This window comes from Marmota marmota, unplaced genomic scaffold (assembly GCF_001458135.2).
Source record: "Marmota marmota marmota unplaced genomic scaffold, marMar, whole genome shotgun sequence".
Classification (NCBI taxonomy): Eukaryota; Metazoa; Chordata; class Mammalia; order Rodentia; family Sciuridae; genus Marmota; species Marmota marmota.
Window position 1 is genome coordinate 1,089,426 of NW_025999896.1, and position 16,045 is coordinate 1,105,470.

Genomic DNA, 16,045 nt, shown 5'->3' on the forward strand with positions numbered 1-16,045 from the left:
CCTCCCTACCCGGACTCTGGGGGCACCGCCGGGGGACAGACACCCAGCAGGTAACCCTGGCCAGGATCGCCCTCCCCCCCTGATTTTCCTCCACACCCTCCTGGATGACCCCTTTCCCCCTTCCGTCTCCCCGATTTCCTCGGCCTTCTTTCCCTAGCCCTCCGGTTCCATCTCCCCCACTCGGGCTTGTCGTCTGCTGGCTGGCCGCACCACCCGCGGTCTCGGTCTCGTGCAGCCTGACTCCCTTCCTCTTGCTCCGCCTGTGCTCCCCAGGTCTGCCCGAGGCACCTTTCGGGGCTCTATCTTGCTGTTTCTCTGGGCTCTTCCCTTCAGACCTGTTCCCTGGGGCCCTGGGGGAGGAGACAGTCCTGTCCTTTTCTCCCCCCCCCAGTTCTCTGGCCCCCCTGCCCCCCTTTCTCTTTCTAAATGTCTCTAGGGGTGGGGAGAGAACCGGAATTTGGGGGGCCCTATGGAGGGGCAGGGGCTGTGTGTTGTTGGGAAAAGGGGAGGTGAGTGTGTATGGGGTGGAGAAGAGGAGCCGTTAGAGACCAAGATGCCTCTGTGTTGTCCCTTTAAATGGCCCTCACATTTCTGGGGACTCTTGTGTGTGTGTGTGGGGGGGGCGGGTGTCTAGGCGCCTGTCTGGGGGGCAGGGCCCTTGGTTTGTCCACACAATCCGGGGTGGTAATGATTTAAAGGGACAGCCTTGGTGTGGCCGCTGCCACCCTGTGCCGGCAGGAGGGGGAGCCGGCACGGCCTGTCTGGGGAGGCTTGGCTGGTGAACAGGGCATTTGAGGCTGTCTGTTGCAGGGCCTGCCAGGTCTGGGATGGTGCTGTGCTGGAAGGTACAAGGAGAGGTGACAGCCTGCCTGGGGGGTGCTTAGTCAGGACCCCACTTTTGGATCCATCTGTTCCTTGGCCAAGAATCCTTGAGTCTAAACTATGGAATCTGTTGGCCATCAGGTAGGGGACACCAGCAGGTCTACAGGTCAGCAGCCTGGCCTGGGTACTTTGGAGCTGGCCCTTCAGCTCCCCTTTTGTTGTTTGGTTCTGTGCACAAGAAAGCCCCAGCCCCTCCTCCAGATCCCCCTTCCTGTTCACATGCCCCCCCACACCCACCCACCCCAGCTGTTGGACAGATGAATTACAGCCTCCAGCTTGGGGCCAGGGCTGGTGAGGGATTAGAGCTCTGGGGTTGGCCCTTTAAATGGTTTTGGCCCCTCCCCCACTCTGGTGTCCAGATGCCCCTTACACACCCATCTGATTACCTTGGCTGCCCCTCACTCCTCATCTCAGTCTGTCCTCCTCACTTCCCTCTCTAGGCTAGACCCGAATGCCCCCTCCCCACTATACAATCACATGTACAAAGGCTGTCAACTGTACACATATACTCCCTAGTCCTGTATTCTGAGTCTCACTGTTCTGGAGGGTTCTAGCTTCAAGCTCCCTTTTCCAACAGAAGGACCTTACTTGCCATGTTTTCCCAGCCTGCAGCTGACCACTGCCCTGGCTGAATGAGGGGCCTTGCTTGGGTCAGAAATAACACTTCCCTGGGGGCAGTGTCATCAGCAGCCATGGAGACTTGCAGCACATTGCATCATGGAGGCTGGGGGCCAGAGGCCTGAGTCTCTGGGGCAGGGGGAAGGATGGAGGCTAGAAGACCAGGGAATGGAGAGACTAGACTGGGAGTCCAACCAAATGTCTGGGTCTGTAGGGGCTGAAAACTGTGAAGAGGGGAGCAGAACACATAAGTCCCTGAGGAGTGAGTCTGAGTTGAGGGTTAACTTGAGTTCTGACCCCTGGATGGACACCTGGTTCCTGGCCCTGGTCTTAGGTTAAAATATCTACTTCTTTTTTTCTGAGGGTTGGAAGGGAAGGGGTGGGCCTCTGTCACCTTCTTGGGCCACACAGAGGAAGGAGGTGATGGGGAAACAGGATATATGTCCTTGGGGGTAGGATGGAGGGGGACTTGCAGCAGAGGCCACTTCCAGGCTCAGGCCCAGAGTCATAGCTCTTACAGAGGAGGAAGGCTTCTCCCTGTTGGGCCCGTTCATCTAGTCTGGCCACCTGTGCTGCTCGCCAAGACCTGCCTGCACCCGCCTAGGGGAAGGGGAGGGGGCAGAGTCCAGAGGGTGGGGTTGACTGTTTGGTGTCTTGATAAGGAGAGTGGAACCTTTGGGAGGAAGAAGGACTGGAGGAAGAAGGTTTGCATGCCTTAGGTCCAGAACTGAGTCTGGCCTTGGTACTGCTGTCAGGGGCAGATGAAACTACTCTGAGGCTAGAGAGTCAGCAGGGGGGGTCCAGTCAGTTGGTGCCCATTGTAGACTTACATTCCATAGCATGCCCCCTTATCATCTGGTCAGGATGCCTCCTCAAGGGGAAGGTTGAGGATCACTTTGGGGATGGCTTTTTCTGGTTGCCATGGAAACCAATTCTTCCATCTCATCTGACCACCAGAGCCAGGTTTCTCCTCAGTGAGGGGGGATAGGGAGCACAGAGAAACCTTCCAGTCTGGGAGACCCCCACTTCTAAATGACTTTTTTTCTTTTAGGTTCCCCCCAGGCACCATGCCAGCCCCATAACACTACCCACTCCACTGTGGTCTGCTGCACCCCACTGCTGGGGCACTGTTCTAATGAGACAGGGCACACCAAACTCCATCTGGTAAGTCTATTCCCTTGAGTGTGCCCCAAGTCCAGCCCTGCACCCCATGTTTAAAAATTATCTGGATCATGCCAACTCCTCAGAATGGTCCAGTCCAACTCTGAGCTTCCCCCCACCTTGTGATGCTTGAGTGGTTCAGCCCTCCTGTTTTATGAAGCTCCCCTTGTCTCCTATGAATGGTTCAACCCTGCACTTCACCAACCTCTCTACTACCACCAAAAAAATCTTCTACCCCATGCCAACTCAGCAACACAGTTGCTGATTGAATTAAGCTAGGATTTGCAAGTTGAAAGTAGATGTCAGATACCATGGAAGAATTCTTCGGAGGGAGAGGGCTTTACTCCTGTAAGAGTTGTTGATAACTTGGCTTATGAAGGATGTTAGAAATTGAAGTGGAGAGATATTGGAGATCATTGCCCCAACACTATTGTCATGGCGATCTTAGCATCTCATCTTTCCTTCCAAATCCCTTTCTGTCCCATGCATTTGCTCCCCACACCCAAAGTCCTAATCCTCATTTTGTTTCCCACCTTCCTTCTCCCAGTTCTGTCTGAGGCTCAGCTACATTCCCTTTTCCTTTATAGGAGAAAGAGATCTTGTCTAAGCCAGGGACTTAAGTTTCATGAGTGTGTGTTGCTCTTCCCCATTACTCACTGAGTTTCTTGAGTGGGACTGTTTTCTTTTATGTATCTCTCACTGTTTAGTATGACGGTTTGCACATTGGGGTGCCTCTGTGGATTTGTGTTGAATGAATGTGTTAACTGAATGAGCTTCATTGCCAAGAAACCTACGGCTTTTGAGATCTGCTGCACATCCTCCTACCCACACCTTCTCTGGAGCACATGAGACATTTGGGATGATAACAGAGGGTGAAGCTGAGAGGGAGGTTGGCCCAGACATGGCCTGTGAGGATAAGACCAAGGGAGAAGGAATAAGACAGAGGCAGCATAGAAGAGTGGCAAGAATGTTGCTCTGGAAAGCAGCTGTCCCAGTCACTTGCAGAATGACCTTGGTCAAGTGACCTAACTTCTTTGAGCCTCAATTTCCTCATGTGCAAAATGGGATAATCAGAGTGCTTCCAATAGTAAGTTTTGGGGAAGAGTTTTAAAAAAGTATGTAAAATGCTTATCAGTGCCTGGCATCTAATAAGTAGTCAATGAATGCCGCAATTATTGTCATAATGGGAGCTTCAGGGAGCTGTGAGGATAAGCAAGGATGTTAAGAAATGGGACAGAACTTGATTGAAAGCAGACAGACCCCCAAGTAATTGACTCACAGAAGGATCGCTGATTCTGCAAGACGTCAGGATTCAGGGGAGTGAGGCGCGGAGTCAGTAGGGTAAGCCTGCTCCAGTGTTTCCCTGACTCTGTTCAGGAACATGAAGGCAAGCACAGAAGGGCATGTGCAGAGACACACGTGATCACCCGAGTGATGCAGAGGCAGACCCAGACAAAAGACCGAGACAGGAGCCAGGCAGACACACAGACAGAGACAGCCCTGCGGAGTCATGTAGACAGGGATAATGACAGGAACGCGTCAGACACAGGCACTGAGGAGACAAGATGAGCAGATATGCAGGTGCACGCGGAGACAGACACCGGGACTCACTGCCGACCTTGTCAGACAGATTGGTGAACACAGCGCCCAGTCAGAAGCAGACACAAGGCCCGCAGTGACACATAGCGGGCCGGGGCCAGCAGTGTCACTCCTTGATGGGAGGCGGGGAGGGGCCGGCGGCGGGGGAAGGCTGGGGAAGGGAATCCCGGGCGGGCGGTCTGCCCGGGTGGCTGAGTCACAGCGTAGCCTCCGCTGGCGGCCCTCCCCAACGCCTCCCCCTCTCCCAGGTGGGAAGCGAGTCTGTAACTCCTCGCTTCCACCAGGTAGAATAGACCGGGAGCGGGATGCAGCGGGGTCCTGGACCAACCCCACCTTGGGCTCATGCAGTCTGCTATCTGCTCGGTAAAAACCCCATTTGCAGGGTCTAGTCCTTGGCGGCACTGAGTCTGCATGGGCACGGCAGGCCTCTGACCACGCGTCCCGTGCGGCTCGGGCGCCGCGCGGAGGGGCTCCTCCACCTTAAGCCCAGAGAGAGTTAAGTGGGTGTGATTGATGGAGTGGTTCTCTCTTGGGGCTCTACCAGGAGGGGGTCGGTCAAAGTCCCGGAGTCCAGAGCCCGGATGGAGGGGGAGGAGCTGGGCTTTGCCGGGAGTGCCCGGATGGAGAGGGCGTGGTCTCTGCAGGAGTGGAATTAACCCCTTCAGAGCCGCTGACTCTGGGGATTGTGGGCCGGGTTGGGAGAGGCTGGAATGTCTGTCTCCGAAGTGTCGCCCTCCCAACCTGGCTCTGGCCATGCGCGTCTACCTCTTGTCTGTCTTCAAGGAGTCTGTGGGTGTCTTGTCTTTGCGCCTGTCAGTGGTTGTCCTCTCCCTTTGGTTAGTATGGACACTGGGAGTCGGGGAGGGCTATTCCTACTCCGAAGCGAAAGTGGAGGTGAGAGTGTACTGCGACCCGACCGCCGGGGAACAGGTGTGAATGCGGCGGCGGGGCTGCCCGACGCGGGGAGGGGTTGTCATGAGAGAGACTAGAGGGGAAATTCCACCGGACCGGTGGTGAGCAGTGTGTGGGCTGAGGAGTTGTGTCTGTCTCTGACTGTGTGTCTGTGTGAGTTCGGGGAGGCGGGGGCTGAGTCAGTGGGAACTGGGGAAGAAGGTTTTCTGGGTGACTCACGCTCTGCCACCCCAAGCCTGAATCAGACCCTGAGGGAGGGCTGTGGGGGAGGGGGTGGGTGGGAGTTAGGCTTCTAGGTCCTGGGTGGGAACCAGGATCCGAGGTGGCTGGCAAAGTGAATGTGACTAGTATATAGGAAGTTTTGTCCTTAAGTGTGTGCTCTATAGTCCCAGGTGCCTGCGTAAGTGTTTGTGAATAAAGGTTGAAGATCAGGGGCTGGAGGGACAGAACTCGCTAGTTTAGGGAAAGCTGAGTCAGTTCCCCGTGGGAAAGGGGAAGTGGCAGAGGGGAAGTGTCATCATCGCAGAAGGGGAAGCTTCATTTCCTGGTAACTGGTAGCGCCCTGGGCACCACTTCCCTAGCAGAGATCTGCTTCTGGTATCTTGTGTCCCAGGTCCCCATTTGCCCACGTCTGCTCCATGGGTCCCTGCAGGACTTGGGTGGGGGCAGCCAGCTTGGGCTCTGCTCGGCCACAGTGAAGTGTTTACTTGTTCCAGGACTTGGTTGCCTCTGGAGTGGAGAATTCTGACAAACTCCGAGGGTCCTTGGGGCGCAGGCACTCACCAGGGTTGGCCGCAGTGTGGCGCACCCTGACAGAGTGCTTCCCTGCAAACAGTCGACCTTGCCCCTGCGGGAGGGAGGGCTGTTTTCACCAGAAACCCTTCTGCCCTTGTGGGCTTGGTGGAAATTTCCCCACAGCGCAGACTTTAACGCAAAGGCGAACTTTCCAGCCGCCCCCAGCCCCTCGCCACATTCTCTCCCCCAGCTTCCTGCTCGGCTCTGGCTCCAGCTGGAGCGCTGGCCCCGCCCCCGCCGCTTTGTACTCGACTCTCAGCTCTCACAGCTCTTTGTACTCTAGACTCTCAATGGACCGATCCTGGGAGCACAGCCGGCTTCCTACCTGGGAGAATGCGGGGTAGGCGCGGGGACTTAGTTCCTGGATTCAGAGAGCAAGAAGGAAGAGCTGAGGCTAAAAGGAAGGTGCCCAGGAGAGGGGAGTGCTGTGTCTACTGTGGGTCACGCCAGCACCGAGGGCAAGGGGGGGGGGCGCGTGAGGGAGGAAGTGAAACGGGTTCTGGGTTCTTTAAGGAAGTAGGCGGTGAGAGTGGGACAAGGGTGATGTCACTGCTCGTCGGGCCCCGCCCTCATCCCTCCCGAAGGACACCCCCCCTCAGTACACTTACACACACCGCTTCCGCTGCGCAAGTAGCCACGTCACGGGCAACCCCCGAAATCCCCCCTCCCTCGGGGGGTGGGGGCCATGTGGGCCGTGGGGAACCGCGTGGCCCCGGCGGGGAAAGGGCATACAGGATACGGGAGCCACGCGAGAGGGGCCACTCGGGACCACGGTGCGCAACTTCTCAGAAGTTGGTGTTAAAGCGGTGTGTGTGGGGGGTGTCTGGCTTGGGGGGTCGGTTGGTATTGAAGACCCAGAGAGCCAGGGGAAGTGGAGGAGCCAAAGGAATTGGTATGAGGTTGGAGACTTGACTGTTGTTTGGGACTGTGTCAGGCCTTGGGAGTGGAGCGCTCTTAGCGGCACGGATGGGTTTGGGTGTCTTAGTTGGCACGGCTGGCTAGCCCTAAGCAGTTCAAAGAGGGGCTGAGGGTGGTTGGCTCAGTCACTAGGTGAGGCAAAATGAGAATGGGAAGAGATGTCTTTGCGTTCTGGATCCATCTGCACCCCACCGGTCCTGCGGTGGCCAAGACCACGAATAGTTCCGTGGGTGCATGAGACTCGCCGGTAACGCCATGCCTGCCCAAGCGTGCGACTCACCGTCCTCACCCATGCCTGTTGTGCTTAGCCCACCTGCTTGTAGCTATTGCCCTACTACCCCGGGTATCACATCCGAGATGGGACCCTTGGTGGGAGCCGCGGGGTCACATCGGGGTCACCCCAGGCCGATCCCGTCTGACCGGCTCCTCTGCCCCTCCTCCCCAGGCGCTGCCTGCGGGCTAACCTTGCTCCCATTGGTTCCAGCCGGGCTGTTACTGAGGCGGAGACACGGGTGATGATTGGCTTTCCGGGGAGAGAGGAAGTCCTGTGATTGGCCAGATCTCTGAAGCTCGCCCGACGCGTAAGAGGACGCTCCCACCGAGGCCGGGTAAGCACCAGCAACGTTGCGGGTTTGTGGGTCAGCAGGCATGTCCCTGGAGCTGAAACCTAGCAGGTAGTGCAACTACACAGTCGCCCCACAGTTGACTCCCTGTCACTCCGAACTTATAGTGACACTACTTTTCAGGACTTCAGGGACCCTTAGGCCCTGTAGATCTCCCTCAGACTTCCTGCACAAAAAAGCAGACCTGGGGGTGCTACAGGCATTCCAACTCAACCCCTGGGCCCTGTGTGCTGGCCAGCTCACTGCACTCTTTTTGCCTCTTTCTGTAGAATTGGCTGTGAAAGGCTAGGGGCTGCCATCTGGGTACAGTGGGCACTCTTGTCAGAGCGGCTGGAGCCGGACCATCCTCCCAGCTTCCCAGAGAGCTGGGGCAGGGGGCCGTGCCCGATCTCCAGGGCTCCTGGGGCCACTGCTGACCTGGTAAGGGAAAAACTGGGCCTGGGTTGGCTGGGTGTACACTGGCAGCTCTGCTTTTGCCTCCAGTAAGAACACAATCTTATCCCCTACTTAGGCTGGATGCATCGGGCAGTGGACCCTCCAGGGGCCCGCACTGCACGGGAAGCCTTTGCCCTTGGGGGCCTGAGCTGTGCTGGGGCCTGGAGCTCCTGCCCGCCCCATCCCCCTCCTCGAGGCGCATGGCTGCCTGGAGGCAGGTAAGCACTTGAACTGTGTCTCCCAGCACTCTTCTTTCTATCTTCTTTACCCCTCAATCTCTGAAACATTCTGTATGGTTTCTGTCATTTCATGGGCCTCAGTACTATTTTCAGGTGCTCTTATTCCTTCTTGTGGTATATAATATAACCCTTCTCTTTCCAGATGCTCAGCCAGCATCGGGCAACCCCCACTCCCTGCTCCCCTACCCACTTCGCATGGCAGTAGCTCTGGACATCCCAACAAACCATACTATGCTCCAGGGTGAGTGGGGGATTCAAAAGTTCTGAAATGGGAAGTAAAGACTGGGACCTTGAAATATTTCCCTGAAGCCTAACCTTTCTGAATCCCTTCTATTCTTTAGGACACCCACCCCAAGACCCCTCCATGGAAAGCTGGAATCCTTGCATGGATGTGTGCAGGCATTGCTCCGTGAGCCAGCCCAGCCAGGACTGTGGGAACAGCTTGGGCAGCTGTACGAGTCAGAACATGACAGTGAGGAGGCTATACGTTGCTACCACAGCGCCCTTCGATATGGAGGAAGCTTCTCTGAGCTGGGGCCCCGCATTGGGCGACTACAGCAGGTGGGATGAGGCAGGACCTAGCTGGCTAAGAATGTGCCTTCTGTCTCAGTGCCCCCACCTTATGCCTTCTTCTGCCCTTTGACCCCTCAGGCTCAGCTCTGGAACTTTCATGCTGGCTCCTGCCAGCACAGAGCCAAGATCCTTCCTCCTCTGGAGCAAGTGTGGAACTTGCTGCACCTTGAGGTGAGGATGGGGATATAACATAACATATAACATAAGTGGGCTAGGGAAGAGGGCTGGGCTAGACCTGCACCCATGCCATTGTCTCTCTTCATTTTGTCCTCAGCACAAGCGGAACTATGGAGCTAAGCGAGGGGGTCCGCCTGTGAAGCGAGCTGCTGAACCCCCAGTGGTGCAGCCTATTCCTCCTGCAGCACTTTCAGGACCCTCAGGGGAGGAGGGCCTCAGCCCTGGAGGCAAGCGTAGAAGAGGCTGCAGTTCTGAACAGGTATGGTTGTAGGTAGGCCAGCAGGCAGAGACTACACAGGTCTGGAACAAGGAGTAAGATTTTCACACACTCTTTTCTTCTAGACTGGCCTTCCCCCAGGGCTGCCACTGCCTCCACCACCATTACCACCACCACCACCACCACCACCCCTGCCTGGCCTGGCTACGAACCCTCCATTTCAGCTGACCAAGCCAGGGCTATGGAGTACCTTGCATGGAGATACCTGGGGCCCCGACCGCAAGAGTTCAGCACCCCCAGAGCGCCAGGTGAGCCCAGGTTTCTTGTTTGAGGCCTTTTACCTATAAGTTCAGTACCTTCTATACATATCCTGCATCCTTATTTATCTCCCATAGGAACAGCGGCACTCGCTGCCTCACCCATATCCATACCCAGCTCCAGCCTACACTGCGCATCCCCCCAGCCACCGGCTGGTCCCAGCCACACCCCCAGGCCCCAGCCCCCGACCCCCAGGAGCAGAGAGCCATGGCTGCCTGCCTGCCACCCGTCCCCCCGGAAGTGACCTTAGAGAGAGCAGAGTTCAGAGGTCGCGGATGGACTCCAGCGTTTCACCAGCAGCAACTACCGCCTGCGTGCCTTACGCCCCTTCCCGGCCCCCTGGCCTCCCCAGTACCACCAGCAGCAGCAGTAGCAGCAGCAGCAGCAACACCGGTCTTCGGGGTGTGGAGCCCAGTCCAGGCATTGTGAGTGATCACCTGTGGTGGAAGATGGGGTGAAGCTTTTATGAGGTGGCCAGAGCATCACTCTGACCACTCCATCTTATATTACAGCCTGGCGCTGACCATTACCAAACTCCTGCGCTGGAGGTCTCCCCTCACCAGGGTCGCCTAGGGTCCTCGGCACACAACAGTCGAAAACCGTTCTTGGCAGCTCCTGCTGCCACTCCCCACCTGTCCCTACCACCTGGGCCCTCCTCTTCCCCTCCACCCCCCTGTCCCGCCTCTTACGCCCACCCCCACCCCCTTCCTGGCTGAAGGGCCAGGCTTGCCGGACAGCCCGAGAGGATGGAGAGATCTTAGAAGAGCTCTTCTTTGGGGCTGAGGGGCCCCCTCGCCCTCCCCCACTTCCCCACCGAGAGGGCTTCTTAGGGCCTCCAGCCCCCCGCTTTTCTGTGGGCACTCAGGATTCTCACACCCCTCCCACTCCCTCAACCACCAGCAGTAGCAGCAGCAGCAGCAACAATGGCAGCCACAGCAGCAGCCGTACTGGGCCTGTGCCCTTCCCCCCACCTTATCTGGCCAGAAATATGGACTCCCTTCCCCGGCCACCCAGCCCAACATTAAGCCCCCAGGACCCACCTATTGCACCCCTGACTCTTGCCCTGCCTCCAACCCCTCCCTCCTCCTGCCACCAAAATACCTCAGGAAGCTTCAGGCGCTCGGAGAGCCCCCGGCCCAGGGTCTCCTTCCCAAAGACCCCCGAGGTGGGGCCAGGGCCACCCCCAGGCCCCCTGAGTAAAGCCCCCCAGCCTGTGCCTCCTGGAGTTGGGGAGCTGCCTGCAAGAGGCCCACGACTCTTTGATTTTCCCCCAACCCCGCTGGAGGACCAGTTTGAGGAGCCAGCTGAGTTCAAGATTCTACCCGATGGGCTGGCTAACATCATGAAGATGCTGGATGAATCAATTAGAAAGGAGGAGGAGCAGCAGCAGCAGGAGGCAGGCGTGGTCCTCCCACCCCCGCTGAAGGAACCCTTTGCATCTCTGCAGCCTCCATTCCCCAGCGACACAGTCCCAACCACCACTGCTGCCACAGCTGCTGCCACCACCACCACTACCACAACCACCACCACCACCACCACCCAGGAAGAGGAGAAGAAGCCACCACCAGCCCTGCCACCACCACCCCCCCTAGCCAAGTTCCCTCCACCTCCCCAGCCACAACCGCCACAGCCCCCACCACCCCCACCAGCCAACCCAGCCAGCTTGCTCAAATCCTTGGCTTCTGTGCTGGAGGGACAAAAGTACTGTTATCGGGGGCCTGGAACAGCTGTTTCCACCCGACCTGGGCCCTTGCCCACCACTCAGTATTCCCCTGGTCCCCCATCAGGTGCTACCGCCCCGCCACCCACCTCAGTGGTCCCTAGCGCCCAGGGCTCCCCACAGCCCTCTGCTTCCTCGTCATCTCAGTTCTCTACCTCAGGCGGGCCCTGGGCCCGGGAACGCAGGGCTGGTGAAGAGCCAGCCCCCGGCCCGGTGACCCCTGCCCAGCCGCCCCCACCCCTGCCACTGCCCCCTGCCCGCTCTGAGTCTGAGGTGCTAGAAGAGATCAGTCGGGCTTGTGAGACCCTTGTGGAGCGGGTGGGCCGGAGTGCTATCAACCCAGTGGACACAGCAGACCCAGTGGACAGTGGAACTGAGCGACTGATGCCTTCTGCACAGACCAAGGAGGAAAGTGGTGGGGTGGTGGCTGTGGTTGCAACAGGACCAGGCAGTGGCAAGCGGCGGCAGAAAGAACACCAGAAGGAGCACCAGAAGGAGCATCGTAGGCACAGGAGAGCCTGTAAGGACAGTGTGGGTCGGCGGCCCCGTGAGGGGAGGGCCAAAGCCAAGACCAAGACCCCCAAAGAAAAGAGCCGCCGGGTGCTAGGGAACCTGGACCTGCAGAGCGAGGAGATCCAGGGTCGGGAGAAGGCCCGTCCTGATCTTGGTGGGTCATCCAAGGCCAAGCCACCCACAGCTCCTGTCCCTCCGCCAACTCCTGCTCCCTCTGCCCAACCCACACCCCCGTCAGCCTCTGTCCCTGGAAAGAAGACTCGAGAGGAAGCTCCAGGGCCCCCAGGTGTCAGTCGTGCTGACATGCTAAAGTTGCGCTCACTTAGTGAGGGGCCCCCCAAGGAGCTGAAGATCCGGCTCATCAAGGTAGAAAGTGGTGACAAGGAGACCTTCATAGCCTCTGAGGTAGAAGAGCGGCGATTGCGCATGGCGGACCTCACCATTAGCCACTGTGCTGCTGATGTCGTGCGTGCCAGCAAGTGAGTTGGGTGCTCTTAACCCCGAGGCTGCAAACATGGCCAGGGATAGACTCCTCCCCATATTACCCTGATGTTTCTGTTTTCCTCCCACAGGAATGCCAAGGTAAAAGGGAAGTTTCGAGAGTCCTACCTTTCCCCTGCCCAGTCTGTGAAACCGAAGATCAACACTGAGGAGAAGCTGCCCCGGGAAAAACTTAACCCTCCTACACCCAGCATCTATGTATGTGAGCCATCTGTCCTCTTGGACAGTGTTAGGGTGGTTGGGGAGCTCAGAGCCTAGGGACAGGGCACTGACTCCAGTTGTTCCTGGTCATCTCTCAGCTGGAGAGCAAACGGGATGCCTTCTCACCAGTGCTGCTGCAGTTTTGTACAGACCCCCGAAATCCCATCACAGTGATCCGGGGCCTGGCAGGCTCCCTGCGGCTCAGTGAGTATGGGGGTGTGCAGAAAGTATGGGGAAGACTACAAGGATCTGCGGTGTGGGGAACCCTTTGAAAATCCCCATAACTTGGAGAGTCAGGACAATGAATATAGAGTTTGCCTACTCAGTCACATGGAGACTATATTTGAATAGTGCTGAGTGATGTGTCAGCCAACTTCAGGCTTTTCTCCTGTTTTATCTGTCCCCAGCAGTGACCAAATGGGATGGGGATGTATCTTAGGGTCTACGTAGAATCACTTATGATTTTTTTTTCATGATTGAGAATGAGAGCTGGGGATATAGCTAAATGATAAAAGCACTTGCCCAGCACTGACTCCCCTTCCCCTGTTTAAAAAAAAAAAAAGATTGTAGACAACCCCGAGAGACCCGTGGTTTGGGATTTTCTTTTTCAACCTTTCATTGTGAAAAATGTGAAACATGGAAATACAAAGGTCAATCCGTTATACCCATACCCTTATCCCCACTGAGTTATCTGAAGCACATACCAGACTTTCATTTGACTAAATGTTTAATTGGACACAATGATAATTTAAGCTGCTGTTCACTGAGTACCTACTATGTGCCAAGTGCTGTGCACATGTCACATCCAGAGCTGAGGACTCTGGTTGAGGGGCTAAGGACCTGGAGCAGCTGTGGGAGGATTGGGGTTGGTGAGGATCCAGAGAGAGGCTAGCCCTGTCAGCCTCCTTTGGGGCTTGGGTTCTTGTCCATTCCTTTGGACTGAATTCTGCCAAACCTGTGTCCACCCTGTCAGAGACTTGAGTGGTAGGAAGGGAAAGGGTGAGTTGGGTCTTCAGTCCCTGTCCTTTGCCTCTGCCTGCCCACTCCCTGCTCTGCCCTTCCTTGCAGACTTAGGCCTCTTCTCCACCAAGACGCTGGTGGAGGCTAGTGGCGAGCACACCGTGGAGGTGCGCACACAAGTGCAGCAGCCCTCAGATGAGAACTGGGACCTGACCGGCACACGACAGATCTGGCCCTGTGAGAGCTCTCGTTCCCACACCACCATTGCCAAGTATGCACAGTACCAGGCCTCTTCCTTCCAGGAGTCATTACAGGTGATGGGGGAACGTGGGTAGAAGGAGGTGTGCTGGGATCAGAGGCTGCAGTGGGAGGGATTCAGAAAGGTCACTGATCCAGGAATGCCTGCCCCTCTGGCTGAGCAGGAAGAGAAGGAGAGTGAGGATGAGGAGTCGGAAGAGCCAGACAGCACCACAGGAACCCCTCCTAGGTAAGGAAGGCATTGTTGTGTCTCCTCCCTGAATGGCTCCTGTTCCCTGTGCTCTCCACCAACCTATGCTCTTGCTCCAACAGCAGTGCACCAGACCCGAAGAACCATCACATCATCAAATTTGGCACGAATATCGATCTATCTGATGCCAAACGGTCAGTGGGGTTGAGGCAGCAAAGTTGGGACAGGAGCGCTGCTGGGCAAGCAGTGTGGAGGGTACGCTCTCATTTGGGTTGCTCCCTCACCCTGCAGGTGGAAGCCCCAGCTGCAGGAGCTGCTGAAGCTGCCCGCCTTCATGCGGGTAACATCCACAGGCAACATGCTCAGCCACGTGGGCCACACCATCCTGGGCATGAATACCGTACAGCTGTACATGAAAGTCCCGGGCAGTCGGACTCCAGGTGCGCTTCTCAGTGCTCACTGCTCAAGTGTACCAGAGGAGGGAGTAGCGGTCGCCCTTAGTCGTCAGCCAATAAAGGCAAAGGGCGGGGTTGCGCGGAGCTTGGGCTGCTGTCAGGCCAATCATGCTGTTCTCTGTCTCCCTCTGCAGGCCACCAAGAGAACAACAATTTCTGCTCAGTCAACATTAACATTGGTCCTGGTGACTGCGAATGGTTCGCAGTGCACGAGCACTACTGGGAGACCATAAGCGCCTTCTGTGACCGGTGTGCACTGCCCCCTCTCTAGTCACCCTACTGCTTTCCGTTTTTGGGTCCCTAAGGACCTGACCCTTTGTCTGCCCACATTGCAGGCATGGCGTGGACTACTTGACGGGTTCCTGGTGGCCAATTCTGGATGACCTCTACGCTTCCAATATCCCTGTGTACCGCTTTGTGCAGCGCCCTGGAGACCTTGTGTGGATTAATGCAGGGACTGTGCACTGGGTGCAGGCCACCGGCTGGTGCAACAACATTGCCTGGAATGTGGGGCCCCTCACCGGTGAGAGGGTGGGGCCCGTGGAGTGTGAGCTCTGTTGGGAAGGAGTGGGCATGGAGGGTGGCCCATCTGCTAGGGAAGGGGCTCAGGCCTAGATGGCTGGGGGCTGTTTGAGAATATGTGGTGACTCCCTCTGACCTGCAGCCTATCAGTACCAGCTGGCCCTGGAACGATATGAGTGGAACGAGGTGAAGAACGTCAAATCCATTGTGCCCATGATTCATGTGTCCTGGAATGTGGCGCGCACTGTCAAAATCAGCGACCCCGACTTGTTCAAGATGATCAAGTGAGGGCCCTGTTTGGGGTGGGAGCCCACCTCCACCTGATCTAGTCCCTGACTTTGTTCTTGGTATCTGACGTTACTCTACTCTTTATCTGTTTCTCTGTCCATGCCTACCATGTGCCTACAGTGTTACTGTGTTGGGGAGACTGGCAAAGTTCCTGGTCTCAGGACTTTCATTTTCTAAGTAGATAAAACAGGCAAAACTATTTGAAATTTCTTTCTTTCTTTCTTTTCTTTCTTCTTTTCTTTTTGTGGAGCTGGGGATTGAGGCCCTGGAGCAGGTCAGGTTAGGCAAACATTCTACTACTGAGGTACATCCCCTGGCCTTTGAAATTTAAACTGACAGATGCTTAGGACAGGGGAGGTGACCCAGCCATGGAGAGGGAAGACTCCCCACGAGAAGTCTATGGGGCTGTCTGAGCTCTTAACCCATCTGCCCCTGCTGCAGCCTGGCCTCAACATTTCCTCCTGGCCCCTCCCAAGGTTCTGCCTCCTGCAATCCATGAAGCACTGCCAGGTGCAACGTGAGAGCCTGGTGCGAGCAGGGAAGAAGATAGCTTACCAGGGCCGAGTCAAGGACGAGCCCGCCTACTACTGCAACGAGTGCGATGTGAGTGAAGCGTTCTTCCTCTCATTTGCCCGGAGGAGGTGTCCACTGTGGCCAGCCCTCTTTGTGACTGCCAGTTTGTCCCGACCAGGTGGAGGTATTCAACATCCTGTTCGTGACGAGTGAGAACGGCAGCCGAAACACGTACCTGGTGCACTGCGAGGGCTGTGCGCGCCGCCGCAGCGCGGGCCTACAGGGCGTCGTGGTGCTGGAGCAGTACCGCACTGAGGAGCTGGCTCAGGCCTACGACGCCTTCACGCTGGTGAGCGCGGGCGCGGATGATGGGCTGAGGAGGAGACTTAGGCGGGTGGCCTGGGGACCCGCTCAGCGTCAACCGCTGAGCCCCCGCCCGCTTTTCTCTCCGCAGGCC

At 57.0% G+C, this 16,045-nt stretch overlaps 1 protein-coding gene across 1 annotated transcript in view; it reads left to right on the forward strand.

Moving 5' to 3' along the window:
* Window positions 1–5,478: 5,478 nt before the first annotated feature.
* The window catches only part of Kdm6b (lysine demethylase 6B), a 10,911-nt gene continuing 344 nt past the window's right edge, over window positions 5,479–16,045 (forward strand). Inside the window, 23 exon segments of the mRNA XM_048797929.1 lie at window positions 5,479–6,372; window positions 7,370–7,493; window positions 7,778–7,928; window positions 8,020–8,161; window positions 8,325–8,423; window positions 8,524–8,743; window positions 8,834–8,926; window positions 9,030–9,191; window positions 9,275–9,457; window positions 9,545–9,892; window positions 9,980–10,145; window positions 10,148–12,179; window positions 12,273–12,399; window positions 12,501–12,606; window positions 13,471–13,676; window positions 13,785–13,849; window positions 13,933–14,004; window positions 14,102–14,250; window positions 14,400–14,514; window positions 14,601–14,788; window positions 14,930–15,071; window positions 15,552–15,678; window positions 15,767–16,042. Coding sequence (XP_048653886.1) covers window positions 8,025–8,161; window positions 8,325–8,423; window positions 8,524–8,743; window positions 8,834–8,926; window positions 9,030–9,191; window positions 9,275–9,457; window positions 9,545–9,892; window positions 9,980–10,145; window positions 10,148–12,179; window positions 12,273–12,399; window positions 12,501–12,606; window positions 13,471–13,676; window positions 13,785–13,849; window positions 13,933–14,004; window positions 14,102–14,250; window positions 14,400–14,514; window positions 14,601–14,788; window positions 14,930–15,071; window positions 15,552–15,678; window positions 15,767–16,042 — 5,013 coding nt within the window. The 5' untranslated portion in view covers window positions 5,479–6,372; window positions 7,370–7,493; window positions 7,778–7,928; window positions 8,020–8,024.